This window comes from Diadema setosum, chromosome 1 (assembly GCF_964275005.1).
Source record: "Diadema setosum chromosome 1, eeDiaSeto1, whole genome shotgun sequence".
NCBI classification, from domain to species: Eukaryota; Metazoa; Echinodermata; class Echinoidea; order Diadematoida; family Diadematidae; genus Diadema; species Diadema setosum.
Genome location: NC_092685.1, coordinates 46,490,996 through 46,508,915, shown reverse-complemented (window position 1 = coordinate 46,508,915; position 17,920 = coordinate 46,490,996). Strand labels below are relative to the sequence as shown.

Sequence of the window (17,920 nt, the reverse complement as noted above, 5' to 3'; positions counted from 1 at the left end):
AGGTATAACCATCATCATCATCATCATCGTTTAACAGAATTATGTTATCATTATTACTTTTATCGTAATCCCTCCCAAATTAGATAGACTTCAAAAGAAAGAGAAAAAGCATTCCCCGCAGAATGATACAAAAATGGCCAAAATAATCAAGATATGACATTTTGAAATGTCACTTTTTTTTTGGAAAACATTTCCTGACCAGTCCTTAGGCTGTGAGCGAGTTGATGATGTCATGCCTTGCAATTGTTCAAAGGAAATTCGGGGAAACTGTTATTTTTAGATAGGCATAGGTCCTACAAGTAAAATCATGTTCCCATACCAAGATATATCAGAGTAAACATTAAATTTTGTTCTTTTTTATTTTGGATGGTTTTAAAACAAGTTTTATACTTATTAGGGCCTATGAGACTTTCGTCATTTCTGTATATGGGAATAAGAAATTGTGAGAGCATATGACATTGTCAACTTGCTGATTTGAATATCAAAGAGTGTTACTGGTCAAGAATATGTTTTCTGAAAGAAAAATGTGAAATTTCAAAGTGTCATATCTTCCTTATTTATTATCCGATTTGTGTCATTTTTATATTGTTCTTTAGGGAATATTTTTCTCTTTCTTTTGAAGTTTATTTATTTTTGGGGTGGATTTCCTCTTGAAGAAAAAATGTATAGGTAAATAAGTAAGAAATAGATAATAAGTGAATGATAAATATGTTGATAGATTTCGCATTGATGTCTCCGCAAAGCATTAACTTAATAGGCCCCCAGGAGTATTATTAAAGTGAAGTGAAAAAGCATCATGAGGCCCTATATCAGATTTGTTTTCTTAAATTTAGAACGGAAACATAGGAACTAAATAAACAAAACCATCTTAAAATCAATTATCATGCATTATGGATGTGTAACTTATAAACACAAAAACGGATCACTCATGGGTGGATAGTGCCTATAATGAATGAAGAGATGATCAATCGAATAATGGAATCTTTGTGGAAACTAAATTCAAACTCGGGACTTAAATAGGGCCTTCAGTATCAGGGCAATTACCCCCTGATGGCACCCCCCCCCCACACACACACACACACCGCACACAGCTAAATAGGCCTACAGGCCTACTGGTTATAGTGATCAGCTTAGAAGTAAAGATTAGAGTTAGGTTCAGGGTTAGAGTTTGTGTTAGGATTAGGTTCAGGATTAATGAGGGTTAGTGTCAGGGGAAGGGTCCAGGATAATTGCCCTGGACCCGGGACTACACCAGAATTGTTATAATCGCCCCTCCCATGAATACATAACTACACAACAGATATATCAACATGTGGCCCTGGACAGTAATAAAAACTTTAAAAAACTGATACTCGACCGAGTGTCAGGTAACGGTATGTGTCAAATAACTTTTGTAATAGAAATTGAATTACATAATCCTCTGTGTAGTTGTAAAGGGGAAAATGAAAGTACACGTGTAAGAGCAGCAGCAGGTGTTACAGCCCTACCCCTAACCCCCCCCCCCCCCCCCCCCCCAGCTCTTACCCTAAAACCTAGTATGGTACACGCCCCTCCCTGGCCAATCTACTCGTGGCGATCACAAGCAAAACGGAACCCACGGAACCATGTACCACGCGCGCACTCCGGCCGGCAAGCCGGATGTTCAGTGATACCGCGTACCGAGAAGTCATACACGGAAGTAACTTGTGGGCGCGAGTGAATTAAGGAGATAATCTAGAACGACGTAGATGGTCGGCTGGTCGGATTGTGTAAAGACCGAACAAGCAAAGTAAGTGTCCAGAAACTGTGTTCCAAGACCAGTCATCTTTGTTTTTACAGCTTAGTAAATATACAAGAGTAGTTCAATAGCTTCAGTTACCATACTATCTAAAGCAATGCAAGTTACTAGTATTATGTCCTGTTGGAACGACCAACTTTGAGGCTGGAGGCTGCGCTGCTGGTGCTGGCGAGTGAATGCATCGTTTGCGTCTGCGGGATAGTCTGGCCGACTCTTTGTGCGAACGCCGCACCTGCGCTCCATTCACTTCAATATTCTCACACGTCTATGTTCAATGTCAGTCACTGAATACACTATTTTGATGCGAACAAGCAGTAGATATGCTCTCTACTTGTTAGACCAGCAGCAGGCGGGCCCACTTTTATACTGAATCTGCTAGTACGTAGTAGAGTCTAGTTATAGACGATAGTAAATGATGTATTGTTATATTGAAAATTGTGATGTTCTTGACAAGACTGTCAAGAGTTCAGCAATATTTGGGTTTTATTTGACCTATGATGTGTTGGTGAATTTGATGCAATGATAAAAGATTGTTCAAAATTGACCATTCTGTTTGTTCATTTATTTGTTTCTTGAATGCAGAATGTCAGAAGCTGAAGGGGTAAGACGTCGTAGGCCTGAGGGCGAGGCATCTGAGAGCAAACCAGAAGACCTTGGCGGTCAAGGTGCCCCCAGACAAAGGAAAAGGAAGCTCAAGAAACCGACCCCTGCGTAAGCAAATCAAGATTAACAATTTACTCCTTCTCGACAGAAATTTGCATATGCGTGGCACTGGTCTATATATCAGTCTCTCCTTTTAATTGTTATTTAAAAAAAAAGGAAAAGTCTATCCTCAGTAGGAAGTTGTTGTAAATTAAAGTGGTTGTATCAGGCCATCAGGGAGGGCACTAACTGCGAAACACAGCCCGAACGCCGAACAGTATAACTGATGTGTACAAGGACACGAGGTCGCGAGGAGCGCCCTGGGGTTAGTAGGGCACCTCCCTGGTTGTATGAAAGCCTACTACAGATCAGGATTTTTTTTTTTTTAATGTAAATTTGATCGAGACAGTTCTAGATCTATATATGAAAAGTTTTACCCTCATCAAACATCACAGCCACTATCACTAGTTCATGTCAAATTGCTTCCTATACAAGCTGTTTGAAACCTACTTCGTGTAGATATGACCGAAAGTAGGCAAAAGCAAATATGTCATAGCTTTTATACAGTTTGGAAAGTGATAGTGACATTCCTGTCCTTAAAAGTGTCTTTTTTCTGAGAAAAATTCTGAATTGTAAAAGGTATCTTTTTGTTTTCTTTTCCTTTTTTTCCCTTAAAGATAAAACAAGTGGGGAACTCTGCACAAGCAATGAATGTCTGAATTGTAAAAGGTATCTTTTTGTTTTCTTTTTTTTTCCCCCTTAAAGATAAAACAAGTGGGGAACTCTGCACAAGCAATCTCTCTGGTACATGCAACCAGCTGTTTAGGACTGCTTGTAAGACAGCATACTGTTTAACTTACTGCCATCTAAATGTGAGTCTGTGGTGCTGTGATTGATTGGCTGATATCTTTCGATTGGCTTGCAGGTCAAAATGTCGGGCCTTGTGTGGCAAGGTGGTGTATACATCTCTTCTGGTCGGCCTTGCACTCACCATTGTTGTTATCCTCAAGTCATCGCCAGTGGAACCTGAAGGATTCTCGTAAGCATCTTCCACAAAATGTCATACTGTATAGCATGTTCTCAATTTGTTGAGTAAAAGCATTTGTGTGAAGATTTTGTATGGTAGTATGTATGTGGGAGGGGGGAGTTGGGAGGGGGTTCATAGCTGGACTGAAATTACAATGCATCTTGTAAGCTGTGTGGCATACAAAAACCGAAAAACCATCATATCTTTTGCTTGATTTATTACTTTATGATGTAGGTGTCCACTGATATGCTTTGTAGAACTAAGCATATAATTCCTCATTTTCATGTGCAGCTATAGACATTATGCTCTGTTTTCTCTGTGAATGATAAAAATGTAATTCTAGGCCAGTGATGGCATTCTTCTCTTGATTTCATGCTTGATTTCAATTTATGCCAATCCTGAATGAACCTTAAATCAAGAAAACTTTATTCCTGAGACAGTATTAAAAACAGCAAAGTCACCTTTTTCAGCTGGAGAGTGAACACATTTCTAATATTACAGAGACTTGACGTGGTCTTTCAGAGCTTGATGCCTGATCTCTGTCTCAATTTCATTTTTATTTCAGCCAACTTTCTGCAAAAATTGTTGGCATCAGCCACCCATAAAATACCAAATGGCATATTTCCCAGTAGTGGTCTTTCTCTGCTGATCCAAGTGTGGGTTCAAATTCTACAGTCGACTGAAATACCACAGAATTAGTTTCATTATAAAATTTTACGTCTTCAATCAGATTACCTCCACCGAGGCCGTTTACTGGGCCTCTTGCTGTGAACAATAAGCTTCAGCAGGCAAAGAAATTGCTGGATGGCAAAGTGATTGGACCGGAGTCTTTGGCCTACCGAGATGGTAAGAAAACAATGTGTTCATCAGCATTCATTTCATATTTAATGACAGGTGAATACACTCCCAGCAGCAGATATGATCTGTAGTATCCAAAGGCCTTGTCAGAAATATCAGACAAATATTCATTCAGAAGATATAAAAATGTTTCATTGCGTAGTTTCCTGTGAATACTGTCATGGCTTAATATCAAGTGGCATTATGCTTATTAGGCCTTAAGAATAACAAGTTAACTCATTCAACATTAAAAAAAAAATCATGAGGGGTTAGATGATTAGGTATCATGCAGAAAAATTGCAGTAATATAACAACACCAAAGATAGAAACTACATGCATGAAGACAAAGATAAGATAGAGCTAATCATTTTCTGCACAATCAAAGCACCCAGAGAACCACAATGTAGTGTAAAAACGCCATGCAAATGACAAACCAAAGTTGTTTTTAATATTATCTTATTTTTGATAGTTTGATATTCATTTTCTGGTAATGTTTAGCAGTGTCGTGCATCAGCAGAACAAAATATAGTCCATTTTGTATCGAATAGGGCTGCACAGTTGATGCCCATAGACTCCACCATATAATAATCTATCTGAGCAGACATTTGCTGGTACTACTTTTGTACCCTTCATCCTCCCAATATTCAATGCACCCGCCCTTTCATTTACAGGTAGAACTGTTTGGGTAGAGCACTGTCGTCTTGTGTGGGTTGTTGTCTTTTAATAGCTTCCTGAGATGGTTTTTGAAATGAGCTCAACAGGCCATAGTTGCTGGTAGCTACAAAAGACTGTACAGCGTGCAGTAGTAATGTTTTTCATGATGGATTTTTTTTTTTTATTCTCCGAGACAGAGTTGATCTACAAATTATAATTTCAGAACTTGGCATGGAGTGAATTTAAAAAAAAAAAGAATAATGTAATATTGTCATATAACATGTTTATATATGGCTCATGATGAATTAATTGGAATGTTGAACAATTACACTGAAAGACAGAATGACTATGAGTAATCCTTGTAAAAAAATGAACAAGTCATATGTGACAATATTTCTACTATTTTTGTTCCATTTTCATTTTCGGGTAGCATGGTACTTGATCATGTGCAGATTCTGTTTTTATGAACAACCTGCTATGTGTTATGATAAGCAGTTCATTCATTTTGAAATTGATCTATTTCAGTGATAACACTTGTATGCTGTGTTGATTGTTTGTTTTTCACCTTCTCATCTCCCATTAAGGATACATATACACTGGAACGTACGATGGCAAAGTTATAAGGATCAAGAATGAAAAGGACATTGAAGTGCTTGCTAAGCTCGGAACACCTCCATGTGGTAAGCAGTGTGATAACCTTTGACTTGCACTCTTTACCTATCTCATAACTCTGAACGCAATACCAAGGAACTGATACATTTGCACAAAAAGCACTTGCGTTTTGCTTGCTTCAAGTGGCTGATGTCTTGAATAGTTATGGACCATTCAGAATCATAGAATTAAGTCTTAGTCTTGAACACTCAGCAGTGGTTCGTGATCATTCATGTGAACTGCACTGCAGAGTTGTTCTTGTAATGCTGCAGTTCAATTCCATAAAGTATTTCAAGAGATACACACAGTAAAACCAACACATCTACACCAAAACACAAAAGACAACAAAAGCAATTATGTTTGGATGTTCTGTGTGTGTTTGTACTCTTTCATTTCTCTGATAATTACTGATAGATTAAGGTTTTTATATACATGAACATTCAGTAGGATAATAATCATTGTTGATGTGTGATAGAACATTTCTATAGTCCACATGTTTTGGAGAGACCAAGTCGTATATCTCGCTTCCCCTGTAGTAGCAATATAACTGTAGCTTTAGGAACATTATGGACAAAGAAACATATCTTCAACTACAACATTAGATTGAATGCTGTCACTCTGTATTTCTAATAGTGTTTGTGCTGTTTGCCTTATACATAGTCTCTGCTTTTTGCCATACCTTACAATAAAGCATGTTAAATCAGAATACATGTAACAATATTTCACCTCATTGATACAATGAAAAAAGAAAGATTATTGTCCTCAAATATCTAGTACATGTATTGTACTCAAAGAATGGTCAGTGATTCACTGTTTGCTTTTACCACGCAGGATCAAGAGAAAGAGAAACAAAATGTGGCCGTCCTCTCGGAATTAAGTTCATCGACGACAAACTTTACATGATGGATGCATACTTTGGCCTGTTTGAGATTGACATCACAAACAGTAAGTATCCCTTCTTTATTTTTGTAGTCTGATATTCTGTGCTTACTGCAAAGATGTTGGATTCAGGGCAATAGAAGTATTTATACAAAAATCTTTTGATTAATCAACACATGCATCCCTCATTAATTACTGTCACACATGACTTTTTCAAGCATTGCATAAAGTGCAGTTCTTGTTGTGTACATTTTAAAGATTTCATTTTAAATGTATAAACTGCTTATTGCATTTAATCTTTGCATTAAGTTTCTGTTTTGTAATTACTCAGCATTTCGAACAAAGCATTTGTTTACATTTGAGATTTCTTCTCATGTGCATTGGTGATAGTTTATTCGGTATAATGGTCATTGACTGAATGTAGTGCATTTAGTACTGTTAAACCTTTATCAGCCGAGACACTTAATAGCTTTTAAAAGGATGATATAGTTTTGGTTGAGATGGGGGAAAGCAGATTTAAGTTTCTGTGAGATAATTGCAAACTACTAATGAAATATTAAAAGGATGCAATTGTAAGAGGTTTTCAAAAGTTTATTTGATGAAAATCGTTTTTGAAACAGCCTGGATATCCCCCAAGTGAAACAAAGTATTCCTAATAGAAGATAATAGAAGATTTGAGATTTGTAGTCTGATATTTAAGCAAAATCCTATAAGCAAAATCTAAAAGCCAATTTTTAAAAATCCTATGTTTAGTTACTTGCCGTGACCATTTGATCTATCTGTTCTTATTCGCAATGATGCCTCGCTCGGGTGACTTCATTTGACCACATTTCTTTGACCAATAGTGCATTTTTATGGAGCATTGAATCCCTGAGTTTTACCTTGAATATCATAAACTATTTTCAATTTTGTATACATTCCGTAGAGTTTATTATAATCTCGACATACTGATTTTTGCTTGTGTTTCGTCATCTTTCGTAATTAGCATGTTGTACAATTTGTACTAAACGCTTATATTATTTCTTTGGAACCTACATCCTACAAGCATTGCTTTTTAGTAGGTTCCTCATATTTACACATCATTATATTACATGCCCTTATACATTTGTGAAATTATGTCTAAAATTGAATGTTGTGTTATACATATTTTACTCCGAAATCAAATGGAATATGAAACCTGAATATGGAATGTGGAATATCGTCGCTGGGGTGACAAGACCTCGTATCTCACAAATGTCAATTTTTTTTTTTTTTAGCTTAATGGTCAAATAATGGGTCAAGTGATGTCTTGGCCGAATCCTAACTGTCTTACTCCAAAAATGAAGCCACCATGACATGTCAAAGAGAAGGCTTTCCCATTCACTATAGTGCTTTGGCCGCCATGTTTTTTCGCTCTCCTGAACATTTGACAATTTTGAGATACGAGGTTTTGTCACCCCAGCGACGATATGGAACTTGAATATAAAAAAAATAATAATAAAAAAAATTTTAAAAATGGGTCCCACCCTTTATTAGGACTTCCTTGTTGGTGGATATCTCACCTATTTCAGAACCTGTTTTCATCAAATAAACTTTGAATTCCCGTTGCATGCTCTTTGATATTTCATAAGAGCTTTTATATTATCTTATCTCAGCCAAAACTATACCATCCCTTTAATTTGCCAAGCTTTTTTTACAAGCATTCAGTTATACATTGAACTTGACCTTTGTGTACAGTTCATAGCAAGCCCACTCAAATGAAGCAACATGCCCCAGTCCAATGGAAGATCAAAGCATGGTGACATGATAGGTATTAGGGGGAGTAGGTTATCTCTGTTCATTACCAATTAGTTTCAAGACATCTGTGACAATTGCAGAAGGAAGCACTCCAGCATGCATACTGATTAGCGAACAAAGCATGGTAAAGGTTAAACAAGCTTTGATGTTTGTTTTAATTGGACCTGCCAAGGTTGCTCATAACGTGACCAGCTACCAGGGAGTTTAAGACATCTTGAATCATTATTGAGCGAAAGTGACATTTGGGTCCTTTCTTTCAGAATCGCTGCCTATAGAGCTGCTGTCGACGCAGCGGACTTACAAAGGTCACTCGATAAAGTTTGCCAACGACTTTGAGAGGCTGGAAAACGGTGACTTCATCTTCACCGACTCCAGCTACAGAAAGTACCGCAAGGACTACGGTCAGCTCGTCATGGAGAGCAAAGGATGTGGCAGGTGCGGGACAGTTAACCCTAAAAGGGCCGGGGGAGGGGGGGCGGAATCCGCCCCCCCTCGACGTTTCGCGCTATAATTCTGTAACGCGAGAAGGCCTCATCGCGAGGCTTCTTGACTTTCTTCGTTCAAGTCTCGCGCAACTTTTGAGACCAAATTTGCAACGTCCGCGCATACTTTTGCGAAGCCACACCCATTTTTGTAACGGAATGTCGCTCCAAAATGGGCACAATTTTGTGATTTTGTGTACATTTCCTATGGAAAACAGTGCTCTGTCATGAAAGGCATAAAAACCTGATTATTTTTACAATTAATCACTTTCATTGATTAATTTTGTGCTAATTATGGTAGAAAAGTGGTCAGTGACAATTTCCAATGAAAAAACAAAGAAAAAACAAAAGTTGAAAAACAAGGAAATACATAAGGAATTCTGAAAACAATAAAATACATAAGAATTGAAATGAGTTTTGGAAGTTTTTGTGATGTACAATTGTTGAATATGCTAAAACAGATTTACAGATCAAAAATTAGACTCTCAATGCTTTTAATTAAGCTAAAATATCACCTTGAGCTTAATTTGCATAATTAATTAATTAACATTAGAAATTGATTGTTTCAAAAAATCTTATGACACAATCTTGTAGATTATGACGCGGGTCTCACGCATGCAAAATTTCATCGCGATCGCACCACCGATGGCCGAGATCTCGAAATAAGAGTTGAAATGGATTCTTGGAAATATTCACATCATGAAACTAGCCAACACTGGGAGACAAAACTTCAATGTAATATTTGCATGCGAGAAATGAGGGATATAGTGGGAACAAGATGGTTTTCACATAACTTGTGTAAATTCTTGCATGAAGAAAAGACATAGAAAGGTACAAATTTTTTATTTGCTTATATGCCCAGAAAAAATAACTACAAATATAGTAACTACTTCTAAATAATCAAATGGTGTAAGTTCTGATTCATCCAGGTAACATTCAATAAAGGTACAAAATTAAATAAATTCATCTGGACTTACTGTTTAATTCCAAGAACGGTTTCATGTGAAACCGTTCTCAGAATTAAACAGTAAGTCCAGATGAATTGATTTAATTTTGTACCTTTATTATTTCTAAATACTAATAAGCCATCATAAATGCTTTCTGAAGTAATTATTGTCCTGTGTCTATAGTAGAATTTAAATGAGGTAAAATTAGTGTTCATGTATTTCCAGTTTCCATTAAAGGGAATGTTAGTGATGTAAGACATGGATCACTGACAAAAATGAGAAATGAGAATATGTTATGCACTTCACATTTAATTTTCATACACAGGTTAATATGGTACAACCCCGTCAACAAGATCAGTGATCTGGCTTTGGAAAAGCTGCATTTCCCAAATGGTATCCAAATTTCTCCCAACAAGGACTTCCTATTGATTGCAGAAACTACAAGATATAGAATCTTGAAGTGAGTATTCTGCCTTTTAAAGCTCTATTTTTCCCTTTCCTGTTTTTATTTTGTATTCAATTTTTTTTTCTAAGTAATGAGAAATATTAACATTTTTTCCTTTTTGGAAAAAGGACATATATGTTCTTTCTATCTTTTTTGTTGAGCCCACCGGAGGTGATGGGAGACTAAGGGATGGCCTGCGGCGTCTGTCCGTCCGTCCGTCGTCTGTCCGTCGTCCGTCCGTCCGTCGTATGTCCGTAACGCTACAAAAACTTCAATAACTCTTTACTCTGGGCTTCAATTGCAATCAAACTTCGAGGGAAGAGGGGTCATACAAAGTTTCACATTTTGCCATATATGAAGGTCACCTCAAGGTCAAAGCACTGACACAGGCAGGGGTCAATGAACTTTAGGGCCCAATGTTAAGTTTTTATGGCGTGTTTCTATTATGGGTCATAACTTTTGATCCATAACTCTATTTGTGACCAAACTTTGATGGTAGATGTCCCCTTGGGGAGTGGATGGTCTCCACAAGGTCAATCGTCACAAGCATGGGTCAACGAACTTTTAGAGCCCAATGTTAAGTTTTTATGGTGCGTTTCTATTATGGGTCATAACTTTTGATCCATAGGTCCGTTTGTGACTAAACTTGGATGGTAGATGTCCCTTGGGGAGTGGATGATCACCACAAGGTCAAAGGTCACAAGCAGGGGTCAATAAACTTTTAAAGCCCAATGTTAAGTTTTTATGGTGCGTTTTATTATGGGTCATAACTTTTGATCCATAGGTCCGTTTGTGACCAAGCTTGGATGGTAGATGTCCCTTGGGGAGTGGATGATCACCACAAGGGCGAGACGCATTTTGGCACTTGCCTTGTTTTTTGTGTACCAATTTCCCATTTCACCAAAGTGATGCTTCAGCATTAAATCTACACAGCCAATCATTTATGCCAAAGTTCTTCGTATTTTTGTAAATCAATTTATTCACTGTAATTCAGCATGACTTGTAAATCATTAAAACAGCAGGCAGTAATCTAAGATTGTACATATACATAGTTTGATGTATAATTTGTTGGCAGATGCTAATCTCTGCAATGAGTTAATGCAAATGTTAACCACTTTTTTTTTCTTTTTTAGCTATCAAGACGCCAATATTTTGATCAATTTAGTACTGAAGTGACAATTTTACAGGAATTTGTTATAGCCAATACCAATTCCAAACAAGATGTCCTTGCACAAGGCTTCAGGCAGTAAGTTGGAACTGGGTCTGAGCATGGTTAGCAACCGTTGTGTTCACAGATATTTGGGCTACATGAAGGTGTTTAGAACAAGTTTCCATGGTGATGAATGGCTATGATGTTACACTTTAGTATTCTATAGGCTACTGTACAGTCTATGCTCAAAATATACTTTATGAAAAATCCATACACTAGGTGAGTGAATGCCAGAATTGATGTGTGCATAACTCTTTCTCATTGATGTGTTATCATAGAATTTTTCTTGTAAACTATAAAACTGCACACCCAACACTAGAGAAAATAAATGTTGCCAAAACCAGGCAATGAAGTAGAAGCTATGGCGTAGGGAGAGAGAACACCGTCACTGCTCCAGATAAAGATTGGAACATCTCTCCATCCATAGGTACTTCCTTACTGGACCAAAGACAGGATCAACAGAAGTCTTCATTGACAACTTGCCGGGTATGCCAGACAACATACGACCCAGCCGCAGCGGGGGTTACTGGGTAGGGCTTGCCTTCGCCTCTTCTAGACAGGGTCTCATCACCATGGACCTCCTAGCTCCTCTCCCATGGCTTAGGAATATCATAGCAAAGGTAAGATTGTGCCTGGGATTCCTTGAATGTTTTCGGTTGTGTCTTATTTCCTGTGATTTCTGTGTTATGTTCTCTAGTGACACTGAAAGGATATTTAGTTTTTGTGCAGTTTTCCCCTTTGCAAGAAATCATAATTGAAAAAACAGTGTGCTCACGTAAAGAAGTAAAAAGATCAATGTTCCTCTAATTTTTTGTTTGTTTGTTTTTTGGCATTGTACCTGTTATTATAAAGCTATTTTTGAAGCAATGAATGACACTAATCACCAAGGGTTCATTATAGCATTGAAGAGTATACTCTTAACATCTATCTTTAGAAAAGTTGTGATAATGAGCATCATTGTGAATGTTTTTTTCCTTCTTACTTTCAGTGTTTAAAAAGATGGAACGCTAGTAGAGCCACTACCATTACTTAATAACGAGAATTGTGGTACAGTGCACTCCCATTTGTATAACAAACACGCTTGTTATGAAATTGTCATTACAACAGAACAAAAGTTCAGGTCCCAAAATTATCAACTAATTTCTTGACATACATTTTACTTTACCATTTAGCTGCAACGAAATTTGAGTACTGTAAATGTCAATATTTTTGCGTGATTGATTTTTCGTGCTGAGCGGCTCAAAAACATAGTCGCGGGTTGCTAAATTTGCGTTGCACAATTGTCAACCCATTCACAATATGCAGAGAAAATTATGAAGATATTTTTGCGGGTTTTAGAATTCGCGCTAGCCAGAAGTAGTGCCTAATACCCCAAATTTGATGTACCGTGGAAATTTCTGCGTTAACAGAATTACAAAAGAAAACTGCCAGTCTCAAGGACTTCGTTGAATTGACATCATGCAATATTCAATGATTTCTATTTAGTGCATATTCGTGCGCTATAAACCGCATGCCTGGATGTGTGTATGTGTTGCATTGATCTCTCCAGTATTTCACTTATTCATACTCATTGGTTTCAAAATATTGTGAGCAAAGAATGTAAGAAAGTTTTTGATCTGTTTTGCCCAGTTCATAGACCCAACGGCAGTGGCCCCATACTTGCCTCAATATGGACTGATCATCGAGTTAAACCAGGAAGGGGAGATTGTTCAGAGTCTGCACGACCCCACAGGAAAGGTCGTGCAGTCAGTCAGCGAAGTTCTGGATACAGGAAGCGCCCTCTACCTAGGGTCGTACCATGCCCCGCATCTACTCAAGCTGGACGTGTGATGTACTCGCAAGGATGTGTCTTAACACGTTATGAGGGTTTAATAGCAATATAATTTTAGTAATACTTTTCAGATATGACTGTATATTTGGTTTCTTACATGTTTGTTATTAGGCGGTTTTTGTATCGGGTTTTGTAGATGTGTGTAAGATGTTTTGAGTAAAACTCAAAGTGCATTATTTCATGACAACATACAATCCCTCATGGAGGAATTCAAAATTTGACAGAAAAGGGACAAAAATGTAAAGAAATGTTGAGTTTTAAAGGGAAGACTTGTTTTTGGTATTTCTTCCCAATTTTGTTTTTATACAGGATCATGACCATATTGTCATAATTACTAAGAAATTGACCCCATAGAATGGAATGTATAAAAATCTTCAAGCATGGTTCAGATTGTACGTATTTGTACGTAAGGTTGTGAAATGCGAGTCTTCCAGCTTGACTTATATTGTAACTTTCAAATAATCCCATCCGTATTTGTAAATGACAGGAAAATGGGGAGAAATCGAACACATGGATTATTGACTTTGTTCTAAATGTTCATTTGTTGTTGTTTTTTTAATGCTTATCAGTGTACTGCACTCATCAGAATCATCACCTCTGTGTTTCTATGTTGTTCCTTAAAGCAATATACAATTAACACATTGGCAATGCTTGTATCATGTCATTCCACTTCAGTGAGACTTTTGTGCTTCATTTTGCAAAAAGAGTGACACAGGTTTTTAAATACAAGTATTAGGAATAGTGCAGGTATTGCCAATAAACCATTATCGTTTACATACATTTTTATGTCGCAAACAGTACTTCAAGTACTGGATACCCTGTCAGCAATTGTATGACTCTCTATCTTTAAAGTATTGGAAAGAAGGTCATATTTTGCTACAAGGGGAATAATGCAAATATTGCATGTGATATTTTTGTACCATATGTGTATGGTAATAGCTTCCTTCAATCACATACGTGACTTTTTCATTTCTTTTTGTAACAGTACTTCAAGAGTTTTGCATGCGCTGTGATATTGAATAAAAACAAATGATCAAGATTGGTCAAAAGAATACCTTGGACGATTTGATTTTGAATTATATTTATATTCTGTATCACATGATTTCACTCAGTATGACAATACATGATTGTACACTGTACATGTAGAGGACTATCATGTGGGTCAAATTTTCTGTCTGCCATTTAAAATTCTTATCTTGACTTTGATATCATTATCTTTGACCTTAAGACCCAAAGTAGCCATTTCACAATATTGTAGTACTGTACATGTATGACGGCACATTCATGTCTGTGTGTTTATTTACATGTACACGTGTATTCATTTGCACAGATTGAAATCTATGGGATCTTTGTATGGCAATACCACTAGCAGTACTTGGTTTTAGTACACATATATTTTACCTGTACGCTTTCAGTTCATCAATTTGTTCCAGATGAAATTGAGAGCAAATCATTCCCAAATTATTGTGGTAACAAGGAGAAAACCTGTAAGTTATACACACTAAATAGACTACTGATTTATAATGGCTTTGGGCTTTCTTTGGTGGAGGTGTAAAAACTTCTTTCTCTCTCAAACTCTGTCATATCAGTCAAGCTATCATTAGACGTGCAGTTTCGAAAAGAAATTGTTATCTCTTGTGTGCACGACACTAAGGGTTCAACAAGAATATACTTTTACAATTATGATGAACATGTAATATTTTGTGACTGTCAGAATTGTACATGATACATGTACTTGGGTAGATTTTATACAAGCAACTTTTTTTTTCATGGACTTGAGGCAGATTTCATTTATTCCTCTGAAAAGTTAGAACCAAGTTATATTTAGGTGTTTGATAAAACAATGTGATATTGGATGAGTAACTTCCCTTTTTTTGTGCTGAAATATTTTTTAGAGAAATCCCAGTATGAGTGTGTGTCAAGGACTTTGTACAAATATTAATGTACATTGGAGGAGATATACATGTTATGTTGCTACAGGTCTGAGGTGTGCACAATTTTCCAACATGTTGACTACAATCATGAGACATAATTACATGAGATTTATATTTGAAGGGTTTGTTTGCAAAAACCGATAAGTCCATTTTTGAAGATTTTGAAGTACGATCTCTGTCATAAAGTACAAAATAATACCTTTTAAATGATATATTGGTCACTACATATAAAGGTATATTTTTGAAGTTATGGTCAAAAGAAGCAAAAATTTTCTTATTATTCTCTTTATTTTTCTTGACCTTTAATGGCAAATATCTCCATTTGGCAAATATGGACTTATCGGTTTTTGCAAACAAACTCTTCATTTTATAACAGTACATGAACTTGAATATGGCTGAATGGATTTTTTTTTTTTGTATTTGTTGTTAATTCAATACACCTGTACTTGTGATGCAAAGAGATGAAGCAGGAAGTATTTGGGAAGTGAATTTCAATAAAATCCACCTCTATGAACAATCAATGTGATTCTTGCAGATTGCTTATTGTTGGTCACTGTTCAGTTATACAATAAAAAAAGGCCTGTTGTTAAAGAACCCAATTTCTTTGTTTCTCTTTAATACATGAAATGATATGTTTCTGTTTTTTATGAATGATTTACATGTTTTAGAATACCCAGTATGCATTACACAATGAGTTGTCTTGTAATTGCAACTGGTTTTGTGTACCGGTATATGTGTGAGCCCAAAAACCATCCTGTTAGCTGATTACTACTGTAGCTAGGATTAGCACAACATCCGTTTGTTCTGATATCCAGTCATGTATTGTAATTTGCTTTTAAACCCTAACTAGGCTGGGGGGGGCCTCTGAGGCCCCCCCCCCCAACATTTCGTGCGATGTATCGCTATCGCAAGAAGCTATCAACGCGACATTTCATGACTTTTTTCTTTCAAGTCTCCCGCATCTTTTGACACCAAATTTGCAATGCCCAGGCACACGGTGGTTCCGAAGTTGCGCATAAATATGCACGTGCATGTCAGACCAAAAATTGCTCAAAAGTGTGAATTCGTGTACAATTTCAATGCAAACTGTGTTTACAGGCAAATTTCATGAAAGCATGATTATTTTGGGGTTTTATTGATAAAAATCAATTAATAACATATTTTCTTCTTCAGAACAATGTTGCGAACAAATTTCATCGAAAAAACAATGAAAAACATAAGGTAAAAAACAAGGAAATACATAAGAAATTCAAAAAATTGTGTAACAACATACTTTTATTTTTATTATTTCTTCTGATTGCACAACTTTTTTCTCTTTCATTTGCTAAGGACACTAAAATAATATTTACACAAAAAATGTGCCTATTTTGAGCTTTATTTAGTGATTTATACCAAATTGTCTGATCTCATGCATCATTATGCATAAATTAGCATAATTTAGTATAAATGATAATTTTTGAAAAAATTAACTTCATGGTACTTTAGATTACAGTTGAACCTCTCGTATCCGGACAAGTCGGGACCGGGGCTCATCCGGATAAGGGATTTGGCCGGATATGGGAGACTCAATGCTTTATACATGTACATATACATACACATGTACTGATGTAGCCCATTGTAGTACCACATGTAGCAATGTGTATACTGCAACCTTTTCATTGTTACATTTAGGGATGTTTCGGGATGTTGAAATGTCTGAAGGTAAGCAATTTGGAAGGAAATTTGATGCAATGTATGTTAATCATATTAGAAGTATATGTAATTCATGTGTGTTTGGGTAGGAGTTCTCAAGGAGTTGGGAATCCCCCTTTCTTCCCGTAATTATTTAAAAAAATCACGGCGAGATTGCGTCCAGATAATAGAGAGATACGGATAAAGGGAGGCCGGATAATAGAGGTTCAACTGTACATCATAGGCAATGTGTGTGCCAATTTTCGTCTTGATCGCGCAGTCGACGGCCGAGATCTGGAGGGGGCCTGGGAGGCCCCCCCCCCCCCCCCCCCCCCGGCTCTATTACCTACCTAAATAGCCTGACCTAGTTAGGGTTAAAAGATATAGTTTTTCCACAATTTATATTACCGTAGAGTACCAGCAGAATAGAAAGTTGGTACACTGTATAACGTTTTACCCAAACCTTCAGAAATTCTTACGTAATACATGTATTCTTTGAATTTGTCTGCTCTATTTTGCTGTCACTTTGGACATGATACTTTAGGCCCGACATCTGTACATGTACTGTAATCTTCTCTCTAGGTCAGATTTCCCCTAGCCTTGCTCTACTTGTACTGTAACTGCAGACATTTTTGATTGGAAACGGTTTTCCATAGGAAATTGAGGATCTTAAAGTAAGCAATTCAAAAGTTCAAATGTACAGAAGCGGGAAACAGACTCAAGCAAACTATTGAACTGGAACATTAACCAGTATATCAATGTAAGTTTGTTAAATAATCACCAAAGGACAAAATCTTATATATCCGAAGTAACTTTGTAGCACTCTGTGTGTGTGAGGGTGTGTGTATGTTGTAAACATACCGTACAAATCATTTTCCATTCATTGCTCCACATATCAAATACATATGTATCTGTGTTAGTGGCTTTAGGGAGTGTGATTTTCTGCAGAGTTTACAATATGATACGTAGTTTTCTCAGCTACTGCTGGGTCCTTCAACTTCCAGACTACATGAGAGTATGAATTTACTGCATGTTAATTATTTAGAACAAATGCAGGGAGCTGAAACTGACCCTTGAACTAACCATGAGTACTACCCTCGATCCCCCCCCCCCCCAACCCACCAAAATAACATGTCCCCTGGCCCCTGCATTTACGG

The 17,920-nt window shown here is 36.8% G+C and overlaps 1 protein-coding gene across 1 annotated transcript; it reads left to right on the top strand.

Annotated features, from left to right (window-relative positions):
- The first annotated feature begins 1,728 nt into the window (after positions 1-1,728).
- LOC140231457 (adipocyte plasma membrane-associated protein-like) lies at positions 1,729-15,901 on the top strand. Its single transcript, XM_072311590.1, has 10 exons — positions 1,729-1,768; positions 2,360-2,488; positions 3,345-3,458; positions 4,177-4,292; positions 5,522-5,617; positions 6,420-6,533; positions 8,504-8,678; positions 9,998-10,132; positions 11,755-11,947; positions 12,957-15,901. Exons 2-10 carry the CDS (start codon positions 2,361-2,363, stop codon positions 13,155-13,157), a joined length of 1,272 nt encoding a protein of 423 aa, XP_072167691.1. The 5' UTR covers positions 1,729-1,768; position 2,360; the 3' UTR covers positions 13,158-15,901.
- The last annotated feature ends 2,019 nt before the right edge of the window (positions 15,902-17,920 follow it).